Source organism: Lethenteron reissneri, chromosome 57 (assembly GCF_015708825.2).
Source record: "Lethenteron reissneri isolate LAM-NWPU_2019-01 chromosome 57, ASM1570882v1, whole genome shotgun sequence".
Taxonomy (NCBI): Eukaryota; Metazoa; Chordata; class Hyperoartia; order Petromyzontiformes; family Petromyzontidae; genus Lethenteron; species Lethenteron reissneri.
In genome coordinates, this window is record NC_083835.1 from 8,123,153 (window position 1) to 8,135,408 (window position 12,256).

At 51.0% G+C, this 12,256-nt stretch overlaps 1 protein-coding gene across 1 annotated transcript in view; it reads right to left on the bottom strand.

Annotated features, from left to right (window-relative positions):
• Positions 1–675: 675 nt before the first annotated feature.
• The window catches only part of LOC133357225 (E3 ubiquitin-protein ligase rnf213-alpha-like), a 29,883-nt gene continuing 18,302 nt past the window's right edge, over positions 676–12,256 (bottom strand). Inside the window, exons 9-15 of the mRNA XM_061575055.1 lie at positions 6,906–7,042; positions 5,991–6,089; positions 5,461–5,585; positions 4,794–4,919; positions 4,355–4,431; positions 2,883–3,018; positions 676–815 (exon numbers count right to left, since the gene is read on the bottom strand). Coding sequence (XP_061431039.1) covers positions 676–815; positions 2,883–3,018; positions 4,355–4,431; positions 4,794–4,919; positions 5,461–5,585; positions 5,991–6,089; positions 6,906–7,042 — 840 coding nt within the window. The remainder of the gene's footprint in view (positions 816–2,882; positions 3,019–4,354; positions 4,432–4,793; positions 4,920–5,460; positions 5,586–5,990; positions 6,090–6,905; positions 7,043–12,256) is intronic.

Here is a 12,256-nt window from a genome sequence, read left to right on the forward strand (position 1 = left end):
CTTTGCTTACAGACCGCACGAGGTACTCATTTGAGGATGAGTCGACCTAAGGGAGACCCATGATTGGTTCAGATGATCGTCGCTGGTGTTGGCCGTGAGCGGGAATCGAACTCGGGCCGCCGGGTTCGTAGTGCAGCATAGTGCTAACCAATGCGCCACCGCTCCCCATAATGCACACACACATACAGACCAACACACGGTCTGTATGCAGCAACAGCAGTGAATGGACAGGTGCGATGCACTTTCACTGGTGATGTGGATGGCGATGATGATGATGACGGTAACCCTGAATGGTGATCATAACGATCGTAACGATGACGCTGCTGCTGATGGGAACAATGGCGGTGATGACAACGATTACGACGACGTTGATGAAGCTGACGAAAATGATGATGACGATGATGATGATGATGACGACGATGTTGGTGACGCTGACGATTATGATGATGGTGACGATGACGACGACGAAGTTTGTGAAGCTGACGATCACGATGATGACGACGACGACGATGTTGATGAAGCTGATGATGATGATAACGACGATGACGACGATGACAACGACGGCGTTGGTGAAGCTGATGATCACGTTGACAACGATGATGACGACGACCACGAAGTTGGTGAAGCTGACGATCACGATGACGGCAATGCTGATGGTGGACAGCGGACGTGTGGCTACCGAAAGGAGCCGCCCTCCTGGATGGCATTCACTTTGCAGGCCTCTTTCAGCATCCAGTCACGCGGCGCATCTGTGTCCTCGTCCCTCCTCCTCATCAGACGAAGAATCTGCCTCATCAGCTCCTCCGAAAATTCCCCTACGGAGAATGACAACGCGGTGCACTGTGAGAGCCGTCGCTGCACGCGCAATGCATTATGGGAGCCGCACAACCAGAGCCTGCGACCAGACACGCGGTGCATTGTGGGAGCTGCACAACCACAGCCTACGACCAGACACACGCAGTGTATTGGAAGAGCCGAACATCACAGCTGCAACCAGACACGCGGTGCATTGTGGGAGCCGGCGCTACACGCGGTGCATTGTGGGAACCACACAACCGCAGCATGCGACCAGACACGCGGTACATTGTTGGAGCTTGCATTGCACATGGCGCATTGTGCGAGCCACACACAAATGCTGCGACAAGACACGCGGTGCATTGTGGGAGCCACGCACCACCAGCTTATGACTGGACACGCGGTGCATTGTGCGAGCCACACACCACAGCTGCGACCAGACACGCAGTGCATTGTGGGAGCCACACACCACAGCTGCGACCAGACAACGCGGTGCATTGTGGGAGCCACACACCACCAGCCTGTGACCAGACACGCAGTGCATTGTGAGAGCCACACACCACCAGCTTGTCACCAGACACGCGGTGCATTGTGGGAGCCACACACCACAGTTGCGACCAAACACGCGATGCATTGTGGGAGCCACACACCACCAGCTTGCGACCAGACACGCGGTACATTGTGAGAGCCACACACCACCAGCTTGTCACCAGACACGTGGTGCATTGTGGGAGCCACACACCAACAGCATGTCACCAGACACGTGGTGCATTGTGGGAGCGACATACCACAGCTGCGACCAGACACGCGTTGCATCGTTGGAGCCACACACCACCAGCTTGAAACCAGACACGCAGTGCATTGTGGGAGCCACACACCACCAACTTGTGACCTGACACGCGGTGCATTGTGGGAGTCACACACCACCAACTTGTGACCTGACACGCGGTGCATTGTGGGAGTCACACACCACCAGCTTGTGACCCGACACGTGGTGCATTGTGAGAGCCACACACCACCAGCTTGTGCACAGACACGCGGTGCATTGTGGGAGCCACACACCACCATCTTGTCACCAGACACGTGGTGCATTGTGCGAGCCACACACCACCAGCCTGTGACCAGACACGCTGTGCATTGTGGGAGCCACACACCACCAACTTGTGACCTGACACGCGGTGCATTGTGGGAGCCAAACAGCACCAGCTTGCGACCAGACACGCGGTGCATTGTGGGAGCCACACACCACCAGCTTGTGACCCGACACGTGGTCCATTGTGGGAGCCACACACCACCAGCTTGTGACCACACACGCGGTGCATTGTGGGAGCCACACACCACCAGCTTGTGACCCGACACGTGGTCCATTGTGGGAGCCACACACCACCAGCTTGTGAACAGACACGCGGTGCATTGTGGGAGCCACACATCACCAGCTTGTGAACAGACACGCGGTGCATTGTGGGAGCCACACACCACCAGCTTGTGACCACACACGTGGTGCATTGTGGGAGCGACACTCCACCAGCTTGTGGCCACACACGCGGTGCATTGTGGGAGCCACACATTACCAGCTTGTGACCACACACGTGGTGCATTGCGGGTGACAGGGTGGCACAGTGGCCGAAGCTCGTGCCTCACAGCGACAAGGGGCCCTCTGTGCTCGACTTCCCGGATCGGGCGCTCCTCTCTGTGTATGGAGCTCTTAGTGTTCACCCTGCCTCCTCCTCCGGGTTCCCCGCTGCTTCTCAACATGGATCCGGAGGCGCTTGGCCGAACGCCGCCCCAATGCTGAGGCAGTTCCCTGCGCATCCCCCAGCGGGTTCGATTCGCTGCCGTTATCTGCCCCACCCACACGGCACCAGCAACATCACTGCCGCCTCCTCCCCCGCCTTGTACCGCGGGCACGTGAGCCGTTCAGATTTGGCGAAGCTCTCATGACAAGAGCAAATCGAGTGATCCTGACCACTGTCATTTCATCGTGGTAGTAATAGTAATAACTTCAACTTGTAACCCATCGCTGTCGCAGTATTTGCTCCATGATCTCACGGAGATAGAGAAAGGACGACTCATAGAGATGGGCTCACCGTGTGTCTCGAGCAGCTGCAGCAGCAAGTGGACACGCCGCGTGGATCGGGCGGAGAGCGCGGGGGGGTCCCGGAGCGAGCTGCACGCCGCCTGCACGCAGCTCGCCACCAGGCGGCGGGCGCTGCCCACGGACGTCTGTTGGTGCACAGACACAGATACCGATCCAGCCCCCGAACCACCACCCCCCACCATCCCCACCACCGAACCCCCCACCACCGCACTCCCCACTCCCCCCACCACCGCACTCCCCCACACCCCCTCACCCCACCACCACCCCCACCATCGAAGCCCCCACTCCCCCCACCACTCCCCCCACCACCCCCACCACCGCACTCCCCCCACACCCCCTCACCCCACCACCACCACCCCCACCATCGAACCCCCCACTCCCCCCACCACCCCCACCACCGCACTCCCCCACACCCCCTCACCCCAACACCACACTACCACCACCCCCACCATCGAACCCCCCACTCCCCCCACCACTCCCACCACCACCCCCACCACCGAACCCCCCACTCCCCCCAACACCCCCACCACCGCACTCCCCCACACCCCCTCACCCCAACACCCCACCACCCCAACACCCCCCCACCCCATCATCATCGTCGTCATCATGATCGTCATCATCGTCGTCATCGTTATCATCATCGTTGCCATCATCGTCGTTATCATGATCGTCATCATCGTCGTCATTGTTATCATCATTGTCGTCATCATCGTTATCATCGTCGTCGTTGTTATAGTTGTTATCATAATTGTCAACATCGTTGTTATCATCATCATCCTCGTCGTCATCATCGTCGAGTATAACCGCATCAACTGCTGACATGGGTGCGGACGCTGCAGCAGGCCCGCTGATTCTTTCTGAGCGGCAGTGGCAGCGGCAGCATCATCAGTCAAGCTGGGTTGTTCGAAGGTTAAGGTCCATAGTGTGATGACTCTATCATGCTAGCTGGTATCGTGGTCCATAGGGGGACCATGGTGGCTATGAGATGTTAACTACCTCGCCTGGTATACAGGAGGTCGTGGGGTTCGACCCCAACCCTGACGCCTGCTGCTGTATATTTGGAGTCTGCATGTCTCTCTCTCATCATCATCACGGTGGCAGTGGCCGGTAGTGGCATGGGGCAGCAGTACCCAATTGTCGGCAAGTTATCACCTAAGGTCTACGAAACAGAAGTGCCAAGGGCTTACAAGAACCTCAATCCAGCCCTACCAACCGTAGAAAGTTCCAACCAATGTACCCGCGTGAGAACCAAGCGCAGTGACGGCAGAGGTGGCAGAGGTAGCAGTGACATGGCGCAGCAGTAAAATTCTGTAGGTAGTTATCACTGAAGGCTTAGGAAACAGAAGTGGCTCGGGCCCACAAGAAACTTAATCCGGCACTATCGCAATCCCACAGAGCCGAGACGGCGAATTTAGAACCGATGACACAATTGGTATCAAACAGCCGCGCCTTGCTCCATACCAGCCCAGGTGTTCGGCTGGGCACACTCCGCAGGTAACCTCTCCCCTCCTCCTCCAGCTCCTCCCCCTCTGTGCTTTCTGTTGGGAGGGGGAGGGGCGAATAAGACAAAGGGCCCCCCAGGATAACCTTGAACAGACGATGGGGGCAAGTGCTGTTCGCGATGGGTACCAATGTAGGCCGGCACGGTGCACGAGGGGGGGGGGGGTAGGCACTCGCAGTGCACTGAACCGTGCTGTGTGCATGCCTGGTTGTGATTTCGCGGGGCGATTTGGAGCACCATCGGCCACCCCGGAAAATACCACGGTGTCCGTAGCAAACTGGCACTGCCTCTCATACGTGTGGACCGATTATATGGACGGCAAGGATAACGATGGGGGACGTGTTCTTGTGTTGCTTGCTGTGATCAGCCGTTCCTTTTAGACTCTCGTCTGGCGAGCACCTGAACGTGTGACCCCGCAGCAGCGCGCGAACACCTCGCTGAGAGAGAGGCCCCACATGGAGACGACGTCGCCGAGCAGGTCCTCGGAGCTGCGCAGGTCGTCGATGTGGACAGAGATCCACTGGCCTGAGGGGTCACGTGCACGGCGGCGGGGGCGGGCATGAAGCATCGACATGACGGACGTCGACACGACCAACGTCGACACGACCAACATCACCATGATGAACATCAACATCACAAACATCAACCATCACGATGAACATCAACATGATTAACATCAACCATCAACATGATGAACATCAACATGACGAATATCAACATGACAAACATCAACATGATGAACAACAACATGATCAAAATCACAGCATGATGATTATCACAATATCAATGTCCCATCACTGTATATGTTCATTGTGTGGTGCTGTCCTTCCATAACAAATATTAAGGGTGACTGCTCATGGTGCTGGTGTTCCACAACTACCAGCACCACCGCCATCAACTCCACCATTATCTCCACCATCACTGCCACCACCATCACCACCTCCACCATCACTACCACCACCTTCAACACCACCACAACCATCTCCACCATACCACCACTGCCATCAACACCACCACCAGCTCTACCACCACCAGGACCACCGCCATCTCCACCACTGTGACTCACCCCCGTGGAAGCCCACATATTGGGAGGAGGTGGTGGTGGCCACGCGCGGCAACTTGGTGATGAAGATGACGTGGACACGCGATCGTGCCGCGCCAGCCCGGCTCCTCTCGTTCATGGCGCAGTACCTGCGGTGGCGCACACGGCACACACGCGCACGGCGCACATGGCAGACCGGTGATGTAGATGATGGTGGACGTACGACTGCGCCGTGCAAGTAAGATCGGACTGTGGCGGAATCACCGATCTTGCTGCTGTGAGCCAATCAAATAAAAGGGGGAAGAGTCACGTGTTTTCATTTCAGTTTTTCAGTTTCATTTATTATGTATAGCCCTGTGAGCCATTCGGCTCTTGAATCGGGTGCAACCGCAGCTTACAAAAAACAAAAACATGAACAAGAAAACATCTTAAATTGACTATGCGCAAACAGAGAAATCCAGGAAAGCATTATTAGAGAAGCATGGGAGGTGGGGGGAAAGGCGGGAAAGGGAGAGGGGGGGGGTAGAGGGGAGGGGGGGTTAGAGGGTGCTCACTTGGCGCATGCCACCAGGTTGGGTCCGTGGCTGAAATCCTCGAAGTCCGACTGGATCAGCAGGAGGCATCGCCGGTCGCCGGGCGCCGAGAACACCTCGCTGCAGACAGGGACGGCCATCAGCCGATATCGCAGACTCTCAGCGCGAGTCCAGCGGATCGCGGACTGTTGGGGCGACTGCTGCCAGGTAGCGAGTAGCGGCAACTGTGATGGCCGGCATGGCGCATGAAGGGGGCGGGTGGCCAGCGACACGCCCGGCCGCCTTTGTCTCCCCAGTGGCGATGTTTGCACGCCGCACCAGCTGCTCATTTGAGGCTTTAGGGGAGTCCCAAGAAGCGGGTCATATAACCGCCACTGGGTTGATAGCGCAGCACTCTATCAGTTGCACCACTGCTACCCAGCCTACCACCATCACCACCACTACCACTACCCAGACTACCACCACCACCACCGCTCCCTAGACTACCCCCATAACCACCACTACCGCTCCCCTTGACTACCACCATCACCACCATTACTGCTCTCCCAGACTACCACCATCACCACCGCTCTCCAGACTACCACCATCACCACCGCTACCGCTCCCCAAACTACCACCATCACCACCACTACTGCTCCCCAGACTACCACCATCACCACCGCTATCGCTCCCCAGACTACCACCATCATCACCGCTACCGCTCCCCAGACTACCACCATCACCACCGCTCCCCAGACTACCACCATCACCATCGCTCCCCAGACTACCACCATCACCATCGCTCCCCAGACTACCACCATCATCACCGCTACCGCTCCCCAGACTACCACCATCACCACCGTTCCCCAGACTACCACCATCACCACCACTCCCCAGACTACCACCATCACCATCGCTCCCCAGACTACCACCGTCACCGCCACGGCCGTCGCTCACCGGACGCGCTTGCTGAAGGCGTGCTCCGTGTCGATCTGCTGCAGGGCCAGCAGGACGAAGTCTGCGGGCGGATGGCTCACGGCCTTGGCGATGATCCCGGTGTCCGTGGCGGTCAGCAGCCGGGCGTGTGTAGTCACCTGGTGGGGGGATCGGATGGGGGGGGGAGGTGTTGATAGGGAGCTGACGATATGAGGTCCACGTTGTTTGGAAGCCAACCAGTGGATGTTCTGTCGCCAGACTTCGTTCACCCCCTACTACGATGTCACCGGTTGACGCTGCAACCGCCACTGCGCTTTGGTTTCTCCTCGCTCTTATAGAGAGAGAGGGGGCGACTTAGTGAAAGAGGGGGGGCGGCGACTTAGTGAGAGAGAGAGAAAGGGGGTGACTCAGAGGAGCAAGGAGGAGAGACCACAGACGAGGAGCTACCAACAATGCCCCGAGCTCTGCGGTCCTCCATATAGTCATCTGTTATCGCCAAATGAATGAGTGTCCATACATGCGGGACGAAACTGGAGCGCCCTAAAATCAAATAATAGAAATGATTAAATAACATTTTTTTAGAACAAAATTAATAGTTAAATAACGGAACGGCAAATTGGTAAAATAATAAAATAATACAAGCTATAGGATTAAGCTAAATAATAAAAAAATAATGCAAATAATACAATTATAACGAATCTTACCTATAAACGTCACTTTTTGTCTGTCTGTCTGTCCCTCTGTGTACGCTCGCTTGCGAGAGATTTGGCGCTCGGACCGTGGGGTTTAGGACGAAATTGCCAGGAAGCACGTCCCGTGCCCCGCGGTGGGAATAGGCATTTCCGTTTTTTCATCCGTCGCCTTTAAAGCGGTTTAATTATCGATTTAGTGCGATTTCTCATTATTTATTTATTTTCTCTTGCCGGCCGGCACGTGACGAAGCACCCATTTGCGCATGCGCAAGGGCGGTTGCCTCTGGTAATGGGCGGTTGCCCCTGGCAACGGGCAGCAACGCCGTCACTGCGGGGTGGACGCCATTTTTAATTCCCATTAAAAATATGCACACGCAATAACACGCGACGCTGAGGTAAATTCATCAAAGTTTCACGTCCTCATCACTCCCCCCCCCACCCCAATGTGTGCAATTACTATTATAGGGTCGGTAGATAATACAATTATAGCGATTAGACAGTATTTTTGTATTGCGGGGGGGGGGGGGGGGGGGGTAGCGGCCCCAGCACCCAGCCTCGGCTGGGTGGGCAATCTAGGCGAGGCTGGAGGCTCTGCACGGTACTAGGCCTCGACACCCCACACTTGTCAGGCGAAGACTTTGTGCTATAAACTCGATATACCCAGCGTTGCCCGGGGGGTGAAATACATTTAAAATCTTCTGAAAACTTTAAAACATAACATACCAATGAAAATACATCTCTGAATCGCGCAAAGGATTCGAAGGTTGTAGACTCCTTTAGAATCGGCCGATTCCCGTTTAATATAAGTTGGTTAATATAAACTGCTATTAAAAAAACTTCTGAAAACTTGAAAGCATAACATATACAAATGAAAAGAAAACTCATTAACTAAAATGAAACCCAAGCGCGCCAAGATTCGATTCTTTAAATGTAGACTGCACAAATAGTTATTACGCTGGGTGAGTGTACTGGCAAAGTCACGTAGGTAAAAAATCTAATAAAAATTAATAAAAATAAAATAATAAAAATCACGACGTTTCGGAGGCAACACAAGTCTCTGTCATCAGGTGGGACCGTCACAGCCAGATTTGCTGTATCAAGTGAGGTTTTTTAAATTAATTTTAATTTCATTTTTTACCTACGTGACTTTACCGAAAAAACTAAGAGTATGAATCCTTGCAGTCACGAAAGCTTCAAATCTAGAAGTGTACTGGCAGTCTATAATGTAGACTGTCTCCTGGTTATTAAGCTGGGTGAGTGTACTGGCAGTCTATAATGCAGACTGTAGCCTGGTTAATTTTCTTGGTTCTTTCGGTAAAGTCACGTAGAAGGGAAGTAATAAAATAATAAACATAAAACATAATAATATAATTCTCACGACGTTTCGGCCACAACGCAAGCAGCCGTCCTCAGGTGAAGACCAGGTCTGTCGGGGAGACAGCGTCTGAATGAAACACCACCACGCTTGGAGCGTATATTTAAGCTGGGTTGGAAGGGGTCAGTCACGAAAGCTTTAAATCAAAATGTAGCCTGGTTATTAAGCTGGGTGAGTGTACTGGCAGTCTATAATGTAGACTGTAGCCTGGTTATTAAGTTAGGTGAGTGTCCTGGCAGTCTATAATGTAGACTGTAGCCTGGTTATTAAGCTGGGTGAGCGTACTGGCAGTCTATAATGTAGACTGTAGCCTGATAACAGTGATACCTCGGTTCACGAACTTAATTCGTGAACTGACTCTGGTCGCGAACCGAATTGGTCGTGAACCGAGGAACATTTTCCCATAGGGTTCAATGTAAATCCGGTTAACCCGTTCTGACCTTTTTTTTGGTTTTTGAAGCACAAAAATATGAAACAAATTACAATACACATTAGTACTGTACAGTATAGTAATGTATAAAGAGAGAACACTAACCTTGCTTGAGATGACTTCAGTAAGTGAACTGTACAATACAGTAAGTACAGTATTGTACAGTACAGTACAGTAGTAAAGTACTGTATGTGCTAAAAAGCACACCAAAAAGCAAAAAGTCACTGAAAGTGTCTTCACAGTACTCACAGTCCTTCTTTCTGTCTCTTCTTCTCTCCACGATCTTCCTACAGGAAGTCACGACCATGTGACAGCCTGGAAATAGCATTAAAATGGCCGCGGCTCCTGTTCGTGAACCGAAGCGGAGTTCGTGAACCGAAACATATTTTTATGAACTTTTCTGTTCGTGAACCGAGTTGTTCGTGAACAGAAGCGTTCGTGAACCGAGGTATCACTGTATTAAGTAAAGTGAGTCATTTTTTGTCTGTCTGTCTGTCCGTCTGTGTACGCTCGCTTGCGAGGGATATGCCGCTCGGACCGTGGGGTTTAGGCCAAAAAAATGTGGCAGGGAGGCACGTCCCTTGCCCCGCGGTGGGAATAGGCATGTCCGTTTTTCACCCGTCACCTTTAAAGTGGTTAAAAAAATCGATTTAATGATATTCAACATTATTTTTTTATTTCCCCGTGCCGCTCCGCGCGCGACATTTGCGCATGCGCGAAACGCTGACCGGGGGTTGCCTCTGGCAACGCACACACGCGCCGTTGGGGGAGGGGGATTTTCATTCTGTGGACAAGCTTACAAGGTGAGTCGCGCTTATTAACAGCTCCGTTAAAACATAGATAGATATTACTATTTACTACTTCTTTCTTACTCTGAATTATTAGGTAAGAAGATGATAGAGGTCGAGCAATGTTTGATGATCGTACACGATGTAACACGATTTTTTCCCCTGCGTAATAAATGTTACCTTTTACGTGCTCATGCCTCAAAAGTTCAAAAAAGGCTATAATTCCCCACAAACTTTGCTTTTGTGACCAGGACTTTACGTAAAGGAATGACACAAATGCACACCGCGTTTTATCATTGAAAATAGCTATATTTCTAAATATCACTGTCCTTGTCACAAAAGCTAAGTTTGAGGGGAATTATAGCCTTTTTGGTACTTTTGAGGCATAAGCATGTAAAAAGTAACATTGACTACCCAGGGACTAAAACAATCATCACTTTTCTGTTGCACAGTGTTTATTATCGATCCAAAATTTTATCTTTTAAGAGTTTTTAAAAAATAAATTATAAATAAATCTCTTTCCTTTTCGCTCCAGCTTATTCACACTTCCCTCCTCCTTGCGGGGGTTGGTCAGTGAGATTTGTTCATGCGGGTTAATTTGTGTGCATTTGGACATAGTTACAGGTAAAATAAGTTTATTATAATGAGTCAATTTTTATTTCACACTTTCGCTCGCGGCAAATTTTTAAATCAAAATGGCGGAAAATGTATTATCGTACTTAATTAATTATTTAAAACGGGTGCCTTTCATTTATTATTTGCCTCTTTCGGTAATGTCACGTAAATAGAAACATAAGGACAATACATTAAGTTTATTTTAAGCATTTTTTTTAGGTGTGTATGTCCAAGTGTGTGTGTAACACTGACTACCCAGGGACTAAAAAAATCACTTTTCCTTTGCACAGTGTTTATTAACGATACAAAATTTGATCTTTTTAGACTTTTTTCATTTTAAAAATTAATTATAAATAAATATTTATTTTTCGCTCCGGCTTTGATTGCTGCGCATCTGCTCATATCTTCAGGTATGATACTTTTTTTTCTTTTCATTTATTTCGTTTTCAAATTATTTCTTGGCAAAATTGAAAAACAACCTGCCGGCGAAACCCTCTACTTCATCTATTATCAACTTATCGTTTGATAAGTTCATAATATTTTTTTAGATATAGTACTGAGGTTATTGTATTGTTATGTTGCTAAAATGATAGGAGTCACATTTTTATGCTTTATAAAATTTCGTTGGTGTGCATCTCATAATTAAAGATACATGAATGCTCCTCTGAAGAAAACTTGGAAATAAAGATCACAGGAGGAGAGAGATAGGCCAGGCCGATTACGCTAACAAGCTTGCTGAGTGGTGACGGGAGTGACGTTTTTCTTCGTGGCAAAAATGCCAAAAAGTAAAAAATCAAGCCTCTCCAAGAAAAAAAAACATCCGAAGGGAGTGGCGCTGTACCACGCAAAACAAACAACGCAGGAGCAGCAACTTTCTCAACCAAACAACGAAGGTGTCTCAGTAGCACAGGCTGAGGAAACTGAAGAGCAGCGTGCACTAAAACAAACGACTGACTGCACAGCCACTGCAGCAACCCAAGCTGCAGTCAATCTTGAACATGGTACATCTCGACAAGCCAGAAACCGCACATGCACTGCAGCGGCACGGGTTGAGGAACACCCTGAACATCGTGCATCTCGACAAGCCAGGGACCGCACAGTCACTGCAGCGGCACGGGTTGAGGAACCACAAAATCATAAAATGGTGCGCCAGAGGCAAGTCCGTGATGCGGCTGCATTGAGAACAATAAGAAATAACTCGGACTGGAACAGATCAGCTTTTATTTACCAACCAGAGATCGATTATCAATCCATGGTGATGTTAGGCTGTATGTCAATTACTTGCGCAGAATGTGGTGCCAAAAAGTGGAAAGGAGAATCCAAGGGAATGTGCTGCAGTGATGGAAAAGTCAAACTTTGCCTTGTGCAGACGCCCCCCGAGCCACTCAAATCCTTGGTATCTGGTCATACCCCGGAGTCTAAAAACTTTTTGACCAACATCAGGAAGTACAATTCCTGCTTTCAAATGACTT